This window comes from Saimiri boliviensis, chromosome 2 (assembly GCF_048565385.1).
Source record: "Saimiri boliviensis isolate mSaiBol1 chromosome 2, mSaiBol1.pri, whole genome shotgun sequence".
Taxonomy (NCBI): domain Eukaryota; kingdom Metazoa; phylum Chordata; class Mammalia; order Primates; family Cebidae; genus Saimiri; species Saimiri boliviensis.
Window position 1 is genome coordinate 34,237,316 of NC_133450.1, and position 18,613 is coordinate 34,255,928.

General features: G+C 50.8%; 1 protein-coding gene across 1 annotated transcript in view; it reads right to left on the reverse strand.

Annotated features, from left to right (window-relative positions):
* Positions 1-11,148, reverse strand: part of PLEKHD1 (pleckstrin homology and coiled-coil domain containing D1) — a 38,079-nt gene extending 26,931 nt beyond the window's left edge. The window contains exon 1 of the mRNA XM_074393074.1: positions 10,712-11,148. Within this exon, the coding sequence (XP_074249175.1) occupies positions 10,712-10,860 (149 nt within the window). The 5' untranslated portion in view covers positions 10,861-11,148. The remainder of the gene's footprint in view (positions 1-10,711) is intronic.
* Between the last annotated feature and the right edge of the window lie 7,465 nt (positions 11,149-18,613).

Sequence of the window (18,613 nt, forward strand, 5' to 3'; positions counted from 1 at the left end):
AGAGAGGTGGCAAGACTTGCTGAAGGTCACAGCACTAGCTGGTAGAGGCTGGTTTTTTCTCAGAGTAAGACGGGCAGCCACTGGAGGGCTTTGAGCAGGAGGGATCTGGCTAACCTTGCAAAAGGCTCATCTGCTGTGTTGAGGGCAGATTGTCAGGGTAAAGGCGGGGGGATTCATTGGGGGCTATTACCACATATCGTTAGGGGGCAAGAGAGGATCCCGTGGATGGAGGCATGTAAAGCCCTCAGCACTTGCCTGGCACACAGAAGGTGTCCCCTAATGTCATGTCCCTTCTTCTCCTCATGCTTCTGAAGGACAGCATAGAGAGAGGCAGGGGAAGGAAGGTGGACGCTCAGGGTAGCCTTTGTCCTGTGCGGGCCAGACTTCAGTAGGGATTGTGAAAGGCCCACATGTCACACATGCCACACCCAGCCTGGCTGCAGCTGTCCCCAGGCTGGCTTGGGTGGAAGTGGGGGTCAAGGCAGGGGAGCTAGCATGGACCTGGAGGAGGAGGACGATGGCCTGGCTGGCAGGAATGAGTTCTGCCCAACGAGGGGCTCATATGGCAAACACACTAGTAGGACCCAAAGGTCTGGCCTTGCTTACAAATCTCCCAGTGACAGCCCTGCTATTCCAGCTGCCCCTTCTCAGCATCTTCTCAGCAGGCAGGTTCCCAGAACCACAGTTCCCTGCACCGAGGAACATTTCCTCTTCCCACCCCTTCTTCCAAAGCCCTTTTGTTCTCCAATACTCTCATTCTGACTGGAAGCCAAGGGCCACCCCTCTCCAGGCCCCGTGCAGTTGGTCTGGCTGTGCCCAAGGGCTAGGGATGGCCACCGTTTCTGCAGCTGTCCTCATGCATTGGCTCCTGTGCTAAGGGCTCCACATGTATTTGATCCATGTCACACAACTGTGGAGAGTTGGGCATTTTATTCTCAATTATTCTCACTTCACAAATAAGGAAACTGAGGCTTAGAGGCAAAAGAGTGTATGCCACGCCACATCCCTAGGGCAGAGGTGGAGCCAGGATTGAAACCCATGGACTGTAGTCCCTACACCTACTTCCCACAGCCACTGCCTAAGGAGCTGCTCCATCCAGCTCCTGGCGGGGAAACAGATGGGCCAGAGGCCATGAGTTTCAGGTTGGGGTCACCAATGTTAGAACTCTGCCACTGACCGGCAATGTGACCGGGGCAAGTGACAATAGCTTTAGGCCTCAGGTCCCCCCCCCACCCTCCGTGCAACTTCAGGATAATAATAATAATACCTATATTTCACAGGGCTGTCAGGATAATGCTCCACTAAAGACTTAGAACATGGTGGTAAATATTTAACAAATGATTACTTTTAAGATAATTATGATGATGATTATTATAAAATATCTAAATATAAAATGTCATGATGATGCTGCTGCTGATGATTGTTCAGTAACAGTAAGCCGCAGTCTCTCCTGACCTCTTTTTCCATTTGCGTTCACACGGCTGCTACTGGAGGGAGCTCTTGGCTCCAGCCCAGCTGGCCAACTCCCTGTGCTCCCAACACACGGCTTATCCCTGCATCTGCTGCTTCCCCCTGCCCCCTGTCTGAAGTCCATTTGTCCTTCCAGACCCAACATCAGCCCTGGGAGCAGCTTTGCCCATCAGCTGTGACCCTTGTCTGTCCCCATGTGTTGGGGTGAAGCCCAGAGCGTGAGTGAGGCAGGGGGCTTGTGTCAGCTCTGGCTGCCTCTCTCTCCCATCATAAAAAATAGGATTTTCATTTCCAGATTAAAGAGCATTCACATGGTGCCCAGACACTCACTTTGCTAAGTGTTTTATTGACTTTATCTTATTTAAATTTCTCATAACAACTCTAAGAGAAGTTAAATATTATGCCCCAGATCACACAGCTGGGAATGGGGGAGCCAGGATAGTTGTAAAGGTGCTTGTTTTTTCTATTTCGCCAGTGAGGAAACTGAGGCGCAGAGAGAGTAAGCAACTCGTAAGTGGCAAGCTCAGAACACAGTCACCTCTGCTGACAAAGCCCGAGTTCCTACTGCCGTGCACCGGGATGCCCGGTCCTCCTCGTCACATATGACTGGAATTTGTTCTCTCCCTAGAGCTTATCTCTGCTGTCTCTGCAGAGTGACTGCAAGCTGCTGGTCAGCTCAGGTCAGAGAGAATGAATGATTCCCCTGGTACAGCCGGGTGCTACTCTGGGCCCTGGAGCTTGATGATTTGCTGACCTCAAGTAACCGATAGTCAAAAGAAGGAGAGAGTGTAGAAACCAATAATTTTTAAAATAGCTAATATTGGCTGGGTATGGTGGCTCATGCCTGTAATCCCAGTACTTTGGGGGGGCCAAGGCAGAAGGATCACTTGATCCCAGGGGTCCAGACCACCCCGGGCAACATAGGGAGACACTGCCTCAACAAACAACTTAAAAATTAGCTGGGTATGGTAGCTTGTGCCTGTGGTCCCAGCTACTTGGGAGGTAGGAGTATTGCTTGAGGTAGGAGTATTGCTTGAGACCAGGAGGTGGAGCTTACAGTGAGCCATAATCATGGAGGTTACAACAATGAGCCGTAATACTGAGGTAGGAGTATTGCTGAGGGAGGAGTATTACGGCTCACTCTACCTCATGGAGGTTACAGTGAGCCATAATACTGAGGTAGGAGTATTGCTGAGGAAGGAATATTGCTTGAGACCAGGAGGTGGAGGTTACAGTGAGCCGTAATCATGCCACTACCCTCCAGCCTAGGCTACAAAGCAAGACTCTATCTCAAAAGACCCCAAAAAACAAAAACAAAAACCATAATGTTTATCAAGCTCCTCCTTTGTGCTAGGTGCTAAACACTGCTCTAGTAACAGTACTGTGCTAACTCTTTCACTCCTCACATGAGGTAGGTGAGGAAACTGGGGCATAGAGGAGTAATGTGTCCCAGATCACACAACTGGGAATGGGGGAGCTAGGATAGTTGTAAAACACCAGAAGCATACACCACAACATTGTAAAGCACCAGGGTAGGCTTTAACTTTGTAACATTCCAGGAGAGTACACTGCAACATTGTGATGTACTACAGTACACTGTAACTTTGCAACACACCAGGAGAGTACACTGCAACATTGTGACGCCCTACGGTACACTGTAACTTTGCAACACACCAGGAGAGTACACTGCAACATTGTGAAGTACTACGGTACACTGTAACTTTGCAACACACCAGGAAAGTACACTGCAACATTGTGACGTTCTATGTTACACTAACTTTGCAACACACCAGGAGAGTACACTGCAACATTGTGAAGTACTATGGTACACTGTAACTTTGCAACACACCAGGATAGTACATTGCAACATTGTGACGTACTATGGTACACTGTAACTTTGCAACACACCAGGAGAGTACACTGCAACATTGTAATGTGCCATAATATATTGTGACATTGTAACTTTACATAAGGTACAGGAAGAGTGAAGACCAGGGAGGAATCAATGGTTTAGGGGTCCAGCCAAGGGAGCTCCCCAAGATGTGACCACTAAGCAGGGCTTTCAAGAATGAATAGGAATATCTTGGGAATTTGGGAGGGGGGAGATCCATTCCAGACAGAGGGAACATAGGCAAAGAATAGTATGTTCAACATCATAAAAATATATCCATCATTACTGGCAGAAAGTGTAAAGGGTGGGCAGTGGTGCAGGGGAGGTGCAGTAAGGAGTGAGTTAAGGTAAGAGACCAGAGACAGAGCAGGGCAGAGTGTGCAGTCCTTGTGAAGATGCTGGACTTCTTCCTGCAGACAAGGAGAGCTGCCAGCAAGTTTCAAACAGTACACTTGTAAGGTCATATTATAGTTTTAGACATGGGGAAGTCCACAACCAGGCAAAGGGAAAGTTAAAGTTGTTGGGAGATACAGATCAGCAAGGCTCATTGAATAGTTAGATTAGGGCAGGGTGAGCAGAGCTGGGATGACACAATGACCAGGACTCTAGCTTGGGTCACAGAGTGGCACCAGTGCCATCCAACATGAATTAGGGAACCCAAGAAGGATTTTCTTAAGCTTTAGCTTTGTCGCCATCTTCTGTCCCCCACACCAGTGCTCTGAATGTAACAAGGGCTCAACCAGAGTATGCTGGTCACCACTGCCTCATGATGAGTCCAGTTGGAGCCAAGGAAAATGTTATCTAGACCCACAAGTATCTTCTATGGTGGGCAGATCTTGCTAAAGAAAGGCCTACCCACTCTGCTGAGCCCTCTAATGTTGGGAGATGCAAATGCCACTGAGTTTAGGAATAGGAGCTAGAAAGGGCCTTGCATAACAGAGTGAAAGAAATTTGAATCTGGGGAAAACCCTGGAGGACAATGGGGAGGAGAAGTGTTGGGAAGGTGCGAGGAGGGAGGATCCTGGGAGGGTGCAAGAGCCGAGAGAGCGATGATCCTAGAGTCAAGACAGTGATGTCACCATCTCTGGTGACAGTGAGGTGGGTTGCCTACCAGGGAGCTAACACTCAATTTGAAGATGTTTGTGCTTCTGTAATTTAAATACCTCCTCTGCCCTCCTCTTTGCCACAGTTTCCCTTCGGGATAGGCTGCTAGACTCATAATACCTTGAATGAGAGGCTGCTGTGTTGATGCAGCAGTGTGGAAGGCTGGAAAAACTGAGGAAGAGAAGCTGAGTTCCACCTCCGATTGTGTGACAAGGACCGTGTACGTTGGTCAGCAAATTAATCCATAAACAAAGAAACTAGTTTAGAGCCTCCTAGGGATTCACAGAAACCCTGGTACGAATTTCAGACTTCCTTTAGATATGGGATTTGGTCTTGGGACCAAATTTATCTCACTCTCAGGAGGGAGCAAGAGCCCAGTGGACGTGTGAGTTACACACGATTTACATTTCCCAAGGAGGCGAACATGCAGCCTGGCTTCCCCCTCTTCCCCAGGCACAGCAGCCAGTCTCCCTTCTTTCTGAGCCCCCTGGATACTGCAAATGGCTATATAGGGGGTGGAGCTGGAGAAGGACTGCCCTCAGAAGTGATCTTTTCAGAACTGGCAGAAGGACGGTGGACATGACACAGCCCCCAGTATGTGCCCCTTGTGTCCATTCTGGGTGGCCTGGTGTGCTCAGGAAATGCTCATCCTGGCCTGTGCGTCTCGTCTGGCATCCAGTCTAAGATGGCAAACAGCAGGAATCCTATCTGTGAAATGCATGAGTCATGACACATTAAAGTTCAGAGAGATTATCAAGTCCAAGGGGGTTCAAAAAACTTAGCTAAACTATTCCAACAGTGAGACAACCGTAATGTGTAAAACAGGGTCCTCAACCCCTGGTCCCTGGGCCAGTACCAGTCCAAGGCCTGTTAGGAACTGGGTGACACAGCAGGAGGTGAGCAGGTGAAGCTTATTCTGTTTTTATAGCTTCTCCCCATGGCTGGCTTTGCAGCCTGAGCTCTGCCGCCTGTTAGATCAGCAGCAGCATGAGATTCTCATAGGAGCACAAATCCTAGTGTAAACTGCATGGCGAGGGATCTAGGTTGCACACTTATTCTGAGAATCTAACACCTGATGAAACCACCCCACCCCCCACTCCCTGTCCTTGGAAAAATTGTCTTCCATGAAACCATTCATGGCACCTGGTACCAAAAAGGCTGGGGACTGCTGGTGTAAAACATGCAATAGGTGCCTCTCGCCTGTAATCCCAGCACTTTGGGAGGTTGAGGTGGGCAGATCACCTGAAGTCAGGAGTTCGAGACCAGTCTGGCCAACATGGCAAAACCCCATCTCTACTAAAAAATACAAAAATGAGCCAGGCGTGGTGGTGCATGCCTGTAATTCCAGCTACACAGGAGGCTGAGGGATGAGAATCACTTGAACCTGAAAGGTGGAGGTTGCAGTGAGCTGAGATCAAGTCATTGCCTGAGTGACAGGAGACTCCGTCTCAAAAGAAAACAACAACAACAACAACAAACCCATATAACAATGCAGAGGTACTGCTTGAAGTGGGCAGGGAGTCTTGGAGCTGTACCCCTGTTTGTTCCCCATTCACTTATAGCAGACTAAAGGCACCTCTGGGGTTATCTGTGGCACACAACTTGGCCCATCCAACCCCCACTCTATAGATGAGATACTGCTGGCCAGTGGGGTAAAATGCCACAGCCTGTATCATGCAGTTGGTTGCTGGCAGAGCTGGAGCTGGAACTTGGAGTAGCTGCTTCTAATCCTAGATTCACTTTCTCTTTTCTTTTCTCTCTCTCTCTTTCCTTCCTTCCTTCCTTGCTTGTTTCCTTCCTCCCTCCCTCCCTCCTTTCCTTCCTTCCTTCCTTTTTTCCTTCCTTTCCTCTTTTTTTCTTTCTTTCTTTCTTTCTTCTTTTTCTTTCTCTTGAGATGAGTATTGCTGTGTCACAGGCTGGAGTGCAGTGGCTCCATCCTGGCTCACTGCAACTCCACCTCCCAGGTTCAAGGGATTCTCCTGCCTCAGCCTCCTGAGTAGATGGGATTGCAGGCACCCACCACCACACCTGGCTAATTTTTGTATTTTTAGTGGAGATGGGGTTTCACCATGTTGGCCGGGCTGATCTCCCACTCCTGACCTCCAGTGATTCACCCACCTCAGCCTCTCAAAGTGCTGGGATTACAGGTGTGAGCACCATGCCCGGCCTTAGATTCACTTTCTACCACACCCACAGTTGCTCTCAGAAGCAATTACTTTGTTATTTTTAAGTCCTGGAGAGAAAGGAGATGAACTGTCTGCAAGCTTGAGGTCTGGCCCACACACAGGTGAGATTCATTTTCAAATAGGACATCAATAGCCACTGAGGGCAGCTCCTTGGGGACTGGTTGGGGAAAAAAGTGTCACTTGTTTGCACAATTAACTCACTTAACTTTGACAGACCTGGCCTGGGTAAATAATCATATGACCCCAGTGAAGCCTGACTTGATGCATATCATTTCATTTATGGGTGTGTGATCCCTAGAGTGTGCCCATCTCCCTAACCCAAGGATTCCTTGTAACCTGGATACTACCACCGCAGAAAGGAGAGAGGGTGGCCTGCAGAGGAATCTGAGGAGACTCAGAAAAGGCACCTTCCCCTGCCTCTGTGCCTCAGTTTCCTATCAGGGGGCTTGGGAGAGCTCCTCTGGAACAAGGAGCCAGAGAGTGAAAAACACTATGAAATCTTCAGAAGAAAGTAATTTGGTCACTATTTTGTTTTTCTGGAGGCAGAGACACTGTTCCCCAAGTCTTTCTTCATCAATGCTGAAAGAGCTCCTCTGCTCTGTCCCCTCCCCAGCCTACCACTCACATTAGCAGAACATCCCTGCCCCTCATCTGCCACCTGGTCACTGTTCCCCACACCTTATGTTGCCACTCTGGTAGAAGTTTGAAAAATAGAAGTTTATGTTTTAAAGAGGGTCCTGGCGGCATCCTCCACAGCAGAAAAGTTACAACTGTGCTTGGGGACACCTCACACAGCCAGCTTAGGGGGATGCCAGGGGTGCCAGAACGTGAGACCAAACCCCAGTGTCACCAGGGTGAGGCTGAGCCTGGTGCCAAGGTGCGGACATGCTAGGCTCTTCTCTCTGCTCTGGGAAAGCTCTGCATTGGTGTCTCCTCTGCAAAGCAGTGCTGGGTGCCAAAGCCAAAACCCTGGGCCCCAAATATCTGCGGGAAGAAAGTCTCCTCCAGTCTTTTTGGTATGGTGACCCTCATCTGCGCAGATAATCTTTATACACTGTGCAGGTTGTGGCCTGAGATTTGGGACACATGGCCACTGTCTCCACGGCTCTCCTGGCACTGTGTGGACACCAGAAATCTTAGCTCCCTGAGTCAGGGACCCACTAATGTCTGCAAGAGTAAACTGCTGCTGGGCTGGGCCCAGGACCTCCTGGCTAACCTTGCCCCTGGGGAGAAGGAGGGGTGAGGAGGAGTATACACGCTCCTGCTGCGGAAAGGAAGTGTGTAGGTCCTTCACTCAAGGGCTCTGGCCTTGGGAGGTGTTCAGGAGGGATTTGGGAGGGGGAATAGAAGGCTGGCAAATACATTCAATCTCAGGAGAGAATTAGCCAAGGCCAAGCCCCCACAACACAGCACTGGTTGAGGCTGAGACCTCCCACCCGCTTCCTCTTTGTCTTGGCACTTCTGTCTCCACTGCTGACAGACCAAGATGAGGCCACGGTCCACAGCCTTCCCTTCCAGACACCTCTCCCAGATTATCTGATCTCTGCTAATTAATGCTTTTGATTCCCTGCCCCTTTTGTTGCCCACAGGATGTAAGTTGACCCTTCAGCTCAAGGGCATCTTCCCACCCCAGGCAGGCACAGCTGTTTGGGCAGTGGAGGCTGGAGGCACAGGTCCTAAGACCGACCCTGAGTGGAAAAGGTTTGACAGAACCCAGCCGGCCACAGCCAGTTCTATCCAGCCCATTCTTTATTAATGCAGCAACAAGGCTTTCCAGGCCCCCTCCCCTCAGCTGCCCCAGCCATCGATCGCCCTAATGGCAAGGCTCTGCAGTGGCGGCCCTGAGCTGCTCTGTCCCCAAGTCTTCCTGTGGCTGCTAATTAGCTGACCTGAGATTCCACTTTGCAAAGGGGAAGGTGGGGCCCAGGGGGCCCTGATGGGAAGTGAGAGGGGCTGAGCATCATTCTCCCTCATACCCAGGGCCTCTCTGTCTGGCTGTCATTGAACCAAGGCTAAATAGCATGTGTGTGTGTGTGTGTGTGTGTGTGTGTGTATTCCCAGAACTGAGAGCATAGAGGCCTAGAGTGGGCAGGTGGGATGTTAGTTCTTTCTTGAACCCCAGGTGAGGGGTCGTCTTTATACAGTGGAAGCTCCAGAATTCCTACAAAGGAATTTCTACCCAGGTAAGAATTGCCTTAGAAGAGGGACTAGAGGACTGGACCTGAAGCTGTATTTGCAGAACATACATACTGTTCAGATTCTGATTGGGGAGTTTTTGGGTGGCTGTGGGGACCACGGTAGTGGATGGAGAAGATGGAGAGTCTCTGGGTCGGGGGAACACTAAACCTCTCCAAGCCTCCTTGGCACCACCGCTGTGCTTTTGCTGGGGTCCTGTGGCCTGTACACCTGACCCTGGGGGGTCCCAGGCACCTAGCATTTTCTAGGGATGCAGTCAGATGAAAATGGCTGGCAAGAGAAATCTTGGTTGACAGGACCCAGAATAGCAGCCAGACCCAATGGAAAAGAAAGATTAGCTATCTGGAACTGCTAAGGCAGAAGAGAGATGGGCAGTGGGGGAAGATATTCTGCACTTGAATCTACACACAGCCTTTCCACCCCTACTTGAGTGCCGTGGCACAGACAAGACTGCTCCTGGCCCCCGGGGGCTATAGCTCACATAGCATAACCCTGGAAGCTCCACAAATACTCTCCATGCTGCTCCAAGCCTCCATTTAGGGAGTCAGAGATAAGCTCAACTTCGGAGGAACTCAAGGAGCCTGTATTCCATTAAATCCCAGAGAGAAACCTGTCAGAAGTAACAAAACAACATGAAACCACAGATGTAAAATGTGAGATACTGTCCATGGCTCCATTTGTTCTGCGGTCTTCTAGAAACATTAAATTATTCATCAGAACAGAACATCAGCATCCCTTACTACCACATCCACGTGATCTATGGTCCTAGGAACACTGGAGGCCCCCCTCTGCTCAGGGGCAGACTCGTAGTATGGGATGGGGAAGGGGCATCTGGATGCCCCTGGTTTCCGAGAAGGGTCACACCTCCAGGGAAGGGCTGGACCGGGTCTGCGTTCTCCAGGCCATACCGGTAGTAAATCTCAGAACTGAAATTGACTGGAGAGTGGAAACTGTTGAGAAAATGGCCCACAGCACCTGCAGCCAGTTGGGAGCTTCCTGCAAGTCCAGGGCTGTGAACCCCCTCTTCTCCCAATACCTCCCTGGCTCATTTGTAAGTGGAGAGTGGCTACCAATGTTGGGGAATAGCCTCTGAGTTGGGGACCAAGGCGGCTGGTGCTGAAAGATGTCTGGGACTACCCTGTCTCTCCCCATCATCCCTTTCAAAGAATCAATCCTTGGCAGGACCAATCTGTCCCCTACCTCACTCCAGCTGCCTCCCTCCTTTCCAGCTCTTCTGCCTGAAGCACTGGAATCTCTTTTCCCTGTGCTCACTTTAAAAAAAATCATTTCAAGGGACAGCTGGAGGGGTTGCCAAGGTCACTTCCCCAGGGAAAAGCACCCTTCCTAACCCCTCCTCCCTCCCTGGCCTGAGCCTTTCAGAAGGGCCAGGTCCCTCTCCATGTAAGGGTGGGTGGTTGGCGGGAGGGAGACTAGGCCTGGTCCTTGCAGCCTGGGCGAGGGGTTGTGAAGACAATGGAATTGACAGTGGGGGTCCGAGGAGGGCATCTTTGTCATCTTTGGCTAGAGATGGAGTTTCTCCCTTGCCTCAGTCTGGCCTGACCTGACCCAGCTGGGATCCCACCCCGGCCACGGTCTCTTCTGCCCACACCCAGCGTTCACACGCGAGGCTCAGGTTCATTCCATAGACAATTCGCCACCGCCCCAGGGCAGGGGTCCCATCCCCGTTGTCCTGGCCCAGACTAAGGTCTACATCTTCCGGCGGGAGCCAGTGTAGAGTGAAACGGGGTGACGTCAAGGTCACACAGGAAGGCAGAGGCAGGACGGCTACTGAAGGGGGTGAGAGGGGTGCCAAGGCCCGGGGCTCTCTCCTGGCGGTCCCCTCAGGGTGCGGGGGGGCACTCACCGCCGGGACCACTTGGCCGACGGCCTCCCGAAAGGCCGCTTCCACAGCACGCCGTAGAGCTGCACTTTGGTGCTGATGTCCAGCGCGTCCGAGTCGGCCTGCTCCAGGGACGGCGAGGGCGACACCGAGTTGGACTTGGACGTGAACATGCTGCCTCAGCGGGGCTGTGCCCGGCCCGGACCCCACCTCCCCGGGGTCGGCAGGGACGCAGGGCGAGGGGCAAAGGCGGAGCCGTCGGGGAGGGTCCCAGCGATCGGAGAAGCGGAGCGGCCCCGGCCCGAAGCTGCCGCATCAAAGCGCGAGGGAGGAAAGATGTGGCGAGAAGGGGGCGCGGGGCTCGCAGCCGGCGGCTCGGGCTTGGGATTGCCGAGGGCCGGACGGGAACTCGGCGGGGAGGGCGGCTCAGCCTTGGGCCCGCGGCACTTCTCCCTCCCCCCGGCGACAGCCCCAATTCTGGTGGCCGCGATTGGCTGGGAGTGGCAGGTGAGCCGGCGGGAGGCCTGCCGCGGGCGCCAATCAGGGCGGGCGCCGGCTGGAGGGCCGGGCTTCGTGCGTCCCGAAGGTCTCGGCGGGTCGCGGGGTCCAGGGACCCGGCCGCAGAGCTTCCCCGCCCCACCCCGTGCGCCCAACCCCATCCCGGGGTCCCCTTCAGCATGCAGCGCCGACTTGGAGACGAGGACCAGGTCCGCCATGGGAGGGGCTCGGAGGCACTACTGAAGACACCTGCTCGCCTCGGGCTGGAGGAGAGGACGGAGCGAGGGCGGGGGGGTCGCACACCCGGCCTGGAATTCCACCGCAGTCCCTGTGCCCCGGGAACTGTGGCTGCCCGGCTTTTCCCGCGTGAAGTGGCGATGCCGGATGCTGGCGCCTCCCCGGGCAGGCGGGTGGCCGGTAGGACTTTGGGAAGTGCCTGAAGTGCCCGCCCGGGGAGGGTCTCCATCAAGCTGGGTGCCCCTCCCGCCTCCGCAGGTGGATTTCCCTTTGCTCCGCCGCCGCCACTTTGGGCGGATAGGATTGGCTTTCTCTTCCTGGAACTCAGCCGTGTCTGTGTAGGCATTTGGCACTCAACGGCAGTCTGGAGCGATCTGTGCACTGTGTGTCCGTGATTGATCTGCGTGCCTGGCCAGCGCTCCCTGGGGCCGGCTGTTCCATCCACTTCCGCTCCTTTCGGAGTTGGCCTTTGGAGTGACCGGCTCACTTTCAGGCCAGCGAGAGGCTGGCCCGGCCCCGGGGGACCGCCTTCTCCCGGCCGGTGGAAATGCTAGGCTGGCACAGCTGCCTGCTCCGCGCCACCGGGCAGGCGTGCAGAAGGCGCAGTGAGCGGCCGCCGCCAGACCACGCCGCCGTCGCGCTTTTCCAGGCGGAGGAGCCCAGGCCGCCTCTGGGCAGTCAGGACTCGCCCCACTCAGAGGGAAAAGGTAGGAGACCCTCTCCGGGTCTCTGACTTCACTTGTGAGATAAAGGAAGTCGGGTTGCAACGGAAGTTTCCAAATGACTAGCCTAAGAACCAGATCGCTTTGCAGACAGTCTTTACGAACTTGCCCCAAGTTTAAAAATTGAGTTATACTTGATGGTAGAATGCACAGATCTAAGTTGTTTCTTTGATGAAGATGTAACCCCACTCAAAGCAGCATACAGAACATTTCCATCACCTGCAGTTTCTTCACGCCCCTTTGTAGTCAATCAGCCCCCGCCCCCCTGCACCCCCCCCAAACAACCACTTGTATCATTCTTACCACCTTTGCACAGTAGACTTAAGTTTTGAATGTAATGCCTAAAGGGGCATCCCCACAGGTCCCATCATTCCCTGTTGTCTGACCTGCCTGGCCCCTATCTGCAGGCATTTGGATGTGTGACGCCCACTAGATGTTCCCCAAGGCCATCCTAGATCACCCTGGCACCCTTCCCTTAACTCCCTCTGGGGTTCCCAAGCCAGGCAGCACCCTGTTGCTCACTGTCCAGAGATGCCCATCTGAATTCCGTTCACTTCTCTCATGGCTCAGGCCCCCCTGCAGAACATCTCAGGCCAAGCCTTAGCAGAGGGCCCTAGGTCTGGGTCCATCAGGTGGGAGGAGATGGGACTGAGAGCTCAAGGCCAGAGTACAAAGTGGACATTTTATATATATATATATATATATATATATATATATATATATATATATATATGTCTATTTCTGATGCATGTTCTAATGCTTGGAAATTTTTCCACTTTTGGAACCCTGTTTTCTTTTCTCTTTTTTTCTTTCCTTTTCTTTCTCTTCCTCTTTCTCTCTCTCGTCCTCTTTCCTTCTTCTCCTTCCTTCCCACCTTCCTTCCTTTTTCTTTCTTTTCTTTCTCTTTCTTTCCTTTCTTTCTTTTCTTTCTTTCTTTCCTTCCTTTCTTCTTTTTTTTTCTTTCTTTCTTTTGATGGGATCTTGCTGTGTTGCCCAGGCTGGTCTTGAACTCCTAGCCACAAGTGATCCTCCCACCTTGGCCTCCCAAAGTATTGGGATTATAGGTGTCCTGCTTTTCTAAGATGGAAGCTAGAAAACTTGTGTCAGGAGCCTGTGGTCTGGAGTTCACCTGTCAGGGGCACCTGACTTTTGAGTTGCAGGCGACAAACATGAGGACAAAGCATACACAGGTGTGCACTTTTCAAGGGAACATGGTGGCACACACATCTGACGTGCTTTGGGCAACAGCTGGGTGCTCCTGGGGCGGCAGCAGCATGTGTGGTGGGTGCCACAGCAGTTACGGGGAGGCGGGGTCCTAGCAGTGCACAAACAGCACCAGCGAGAACTCGTGGGCAGCTGCAGCATTCTCATCCAACAACTTCTGCAGCACGGGCTTACATACAGTTTCTGCAAGCTTTACCTCAGGCCTGGCTCCCTGATTCTCCCAATATCCTTTTAGTACATTCATTTCTTTTCTGCTGAATCAGTTCAGTTGCAGCTTTGGCTGCTGGTGATGAGGACCGGTGGTGAGTTTGTGAGCCATGGGCCAGGGTAAGGCAGGATACCTGCAATCATTTGAAAAAAGTCCTTCACAGAAGGGCCCAGTGAGCCCAGATAATCCAGGGGAAGGCTGATTTCTTCAATGGGAGAAATGGAGCACAGGTTTCTTCAATGACACAGAGAAACTAATCTTCACATATTCCCTCTGCATGCAGGACATCTGGATAGACCTTAGATACTAGCAGTTAAGGCTGGGTGGAAGGAATGCTCTGAGGCAAACAGCAGGAGTTTAATCAACCAATAGATACTTAAGTGGCTTCTGTTCCCCTTGACTAACCAGCACAGACCTCGCCAGGTCAGCCTTTGGAGAAGCTGTTTCTGCTTCCATTGTGTTCTCTACCCCAGCTGGCAGGAGTGCTGAATGCCTGGCTGAGTTCTGCAGAAGACAGAACAAGCCAGGTGCCAATCCAGTACCCCGGACCAAGTGGGTCGGGGCTGCCCAATCTTGCCGGGAACTAAGGACAGCCAGGGGTGATGCAGAGCTGATGTTCTAATACATTCTTTACAACGGACTCATTTTACTTAATTTTTACAATAGATTAAGAGGTATATACATATTATTTTTAGTTTTCCAGATAAGAAAAAGTTCAAAAGAGTTGTCTACCTAAGTCACATAACTAGTAATTTCCTAGAACATGATCTAGGTCCTAAATATGTGTTGAATGAGGGACAGTGGCCGGCTGAAGTTTGGTCTGAGGGCCAAGCCCTTCCCCTTCACCTTGCAGCACACTGTCATGTGAAGTCAAGTGCAGGCTAGGAAATACTACACCACTTCCAGCCTTCCCTCTTTTTTGAGGAATTTTTCTAAATTGTCAACTCACCTAGGGCTTTACTTCCCGTAGAACTGAATATGCAACCCTACGTGTGCTATAAAATTCTAGCTGTGCTCAGGGATAGACTTCTAATAATGAACATACTTTTTGTTGTTGTTGTTAGGGGCAGGGTCTCACTCCCACCCAGGCTGGAGTACAGCAGCAGTGATTATAGCTCACTGTAGCCTCTACCTCCTGACCTCAAGTGATCCTTCCATCTCAGCCTCCTGACTAGCTGGGACTGCAGATGCATGCCACCACATCCTGCTATTTTTTAAAATTATTATTATTTTTAAGAGATGAGGTCTCGCTGTCTTGCCCAGGCTTGAACATACATTTTTATGATGTTGCTTTTCTCCATAGTCTGCAGGCTGATTTGATAGTCACTATTGTTCCATGAAACAAGTATTAGCATGGCCATTTTAAGTGACTAGCCCATGGTAAGGAAATGTGTGAATATGGCTGGCACTCTGTCTCTCTGATCTTATACTTCAGGCTGGGCGTGGTGGCTCACACTTTTTAGGTTGTTTGTGATCAGTGGTAAGCAGGCACCAGCTGCCTACTTGGAGTGTTTTGTGTTATGAGAAAATACCGAACACCTGTTTGTTAATAATGATCACTTGTTCAGAGAAAATAAATGCATGGGTCAGAGTCTACTGGGGCCTTCAGCCTGGAATGCTGTCAACCCCTGAGGCTCTCAGCTCTGAAGGGTGCTGGCCTCCCGGATAGACCCACTTTGCTGTTCTGTCTGGGTGTCTGCCTCTCAGTTCCTTCAGTGCCACCTGAGTGGGATTCTCTATGGCTGAGCTGGTACTCATTATCAAATAACTTCTTTTGTAATGGCTTTTCTTTTAAAAAATTCTTCTTATGATTATTTTAAGAGAGGGTTGCTCTGGCTGGAGTGCAGTGATCCCATCATAGCTCACTGAGCCTCAAACTCCTGAGCTCAAGCAATCCTTTCCCCTCAGTCTCCCAAGAAGGTGGGATTACAGGTACATGCCAAAACATCTGACTAATTTTTTTTTTTTAAATAGGGTCTTGGGGTCTTGCTATGTTGCCCAGGCTGGCCTTGAACTACTGCACTCAAAAGATCCTCCTGTTGCTGGAATTATAGGCATGAGCTACTGAACCCAGCAGTGATGCCTTTTTTTTTGAGACAGAGTCTCACTTTGTCACCCAGACTGGAGTGCAATGGCTCGATCTTGGCTCACTGCAACCTGCACCTCCCAGGTTCAGGTGATTCTCATGCCTCAGCCTCCAGAGTAGTCAGGATTACAGGTGCACACCACCACGTCCAACTAATTTTTGTATTTTCAGTAAAGAAAGGATTTTGCCATGTTGGCCAGGCTGGTCTCAAATGCCTGACCTCAAATGATCTGCCTGCCTCAGCCCCCCAAAATGCTGGGATTACAGGCGTGAGCCACTGCGCCCAGCAGGGACGCCTTTTCTGGTGCCACTTCCTCCTCCCCTTGGTTGAATTATATTCCTACTTTGATTGTATTTCCCAAGACCAGAATGGGCCTTAGGCTCCTCTACCTGTGCAGGGCTGGGTTTCCTCCAGGGCAACCCAGGAGAGAGGTGAGGTGGGGTAAAAAGCACACATAAAGGTTCAAAGCCAGTAGGCCAAAGAACTATGGGGGAGGGAGAGCCATGGAGGCCGTGTGAGCAGAGAAGACTAGTTGACCCATCTCCGGGGCTGCTGGAGAGCAGGGTCCCCAGGGCCCTGTGGGAAGTCTCGCCTGTCTGTGGGGAAGCACAGCCTGAAGCCACATAAACAGGCCCCCGATTCAAGGTCTCTCTCCACTTGAGCTCCCTGGCACTAGACCAGATGGGCTCTGTTCTCAGCAGCAGGGCCAGCCTCTTGCTAGGGTTCTACCCTCCCCACCCTCTCAGTGCCCAGTAATCGCTCACACCCAATGTTGCCAATGCAGAAGTGTTTCTGGGGTGGCTAGAAAACCACGCCACCCTGTCAGCCTTTCAGCTACTCTACAGCACTAACATTGGCACTTGGTACCCACTGGCATCGCCTGTGGGCAGCACTCTGTGCTGACATGCTGAAGGTATTTAGTGCTCCCTCTTGTGGGTGATGTGTGGATTAGAACATGCATTAATTTGGCTTCTAAGAGCAAGTATATCTTGGAAAGGGTAAGAGGCAGCGGTGTTGAGTCTGGCCAATAAGCCCATAGCCATTTATTGTTATGATCTCACACACTCTCCCAGAACCATCTAAGGGAAAGCCAAGGTGCTAGCCCCTGATCTAGAACATAATAAGCAATTCATAGGATCAGGTGCCAGAGGCTGGGCACCAGGGTTAGCTTCATCTTAACTCAAAAGACTTTGGGCAAGTCACTTTAAAACACTCTCATCTTCATATATCAAAAGGAGGCTAACCAGGGACAGTGGTTCACACCTATACTCCCAGAACTTTGGGAGGCTGAGGCAGGAGGATCAACTGAGCCCAAGAATTCGAAGTCACATTGAGCTGTGATTACACCACCACACTCCAGCCTGGGTGACAGAGTGAGATTGTCCATCTCTTTTTTAAAAAAGAAGGGGATGGGCAGGACATCTAACTCTCTGCATCATATTATCTTGGAATTTTTTTTCCAGGTTCAATAGCATGTTCCTTTCTGGTTTTGTTAATAAACTGAATCTTCATCCACACAGCCAGCAGAGCAAAGCCAAACACTAACATGGGGATTGCAGTTAAAGAAAGTGAGGCATTTATTGCAGGGTGCCAAGGAAGGAGAATCTGGCAGCTTATGCTTCAGACCAGAACTCCCAGACAGTTTACAGGTAAGACTTTTTAAAGGCAGAGGTTACAAGCAAAATCATAAACCATATATTAACACATGGAGACTATACATTGGCTTGAACTAAAAAGGTGGACATCTCAAGGGGGAGGTGTGGGGCACGGGTCACAGGTGAATTCATGAAGGTTTTCTGATTTGCAATTGGTAAAGGAGGCAAAAATTAGTCTAAAAATTTGGAGTTAGCAGAAAAGAATGTTAGCTCTGTTGGATACAATGAGTTCTCAATTTCTTTTCAAAGAATCAGTATGTCAGTATGTTCAGTTCTTTCCTCCATTTTAAAGTTGAACTTCCTTGCAGTTTCAGTAAACAACCTTTTCCACCAGTTCTAATCAGTAGTTCACATCTGTTCCCCTGGTCCCCTGCTTCATCCTGACTCATCCTGGTCACCTGCTCTTGTCACCTGCTTTGATCTGAGTTACCCCTGGTTACCTGCTCTGACCTGTCCTGTAACCATACTTCCTGCCAAACTACCCACCCTGCTACTCTGGCTTGTACCCCTGCTCTCTTTAAAACAGCCAATCAGAATCAGCCTAGACTGTGCAGTCTAACCCCAGCCAATAGGGAAACAACACAGCAGTAGGGGCTACCTCAGTCAGGAATAAGAACCCTTTCGTCTCCCTTGTCCAGGTATGCCCTGCCCATTGTTCCATCTGTCAGCCACACACTTCTATAGAAGTAAATTGTCTTGCTGAGGAAATTTATATTCAAGTGCTACTTCTTTTGCGGCACCAAAAATTTACATATAACAGCTCTAGCCCACGGTGGCGAATAGGTGGTCAGAGTTCAGTCTTCAGTTCCCCTTTACTTGAGGTCTATGTGCCAGCAGATCATTTGGTGAGGGTCTGGATTTCTGAAAAACAACTCAGGAAAATATGGTAAGACGTTGTCTTTAGTTTCTATAGGGAACTGAACTTTTTGAGACTCTAACTTCCTTGGTTATTGTTTAAGGATACTCTTGCCTTCTTGCTTATCAAGTTGCTTACCTGTTTCTTAAGTCTAGCTAGGTGCCTGGAATTTCCCTTGAGGGAACTCAGATTTTCCTTTATTTCCATGTTGAGTGGGTGGAGAGGGTGCCTGGCAGGCTCCTAAGAAGAGTCTCTGCTCCTCTCAGTTTCTCAAGTACTGAGCAGAGTGAAGGCAGGGACAGAAGAAAATACAACATAAGTTCTGCTGCTCTTCCTACCCTCTGACCCCATCCCAGCAAAGACCCAATTTAGATAGGGGCTGGAAGGAAACAGGTGGGGTATGGAAGCTTTGGTGAGACAGTAGTTCAAGTATCTGAAG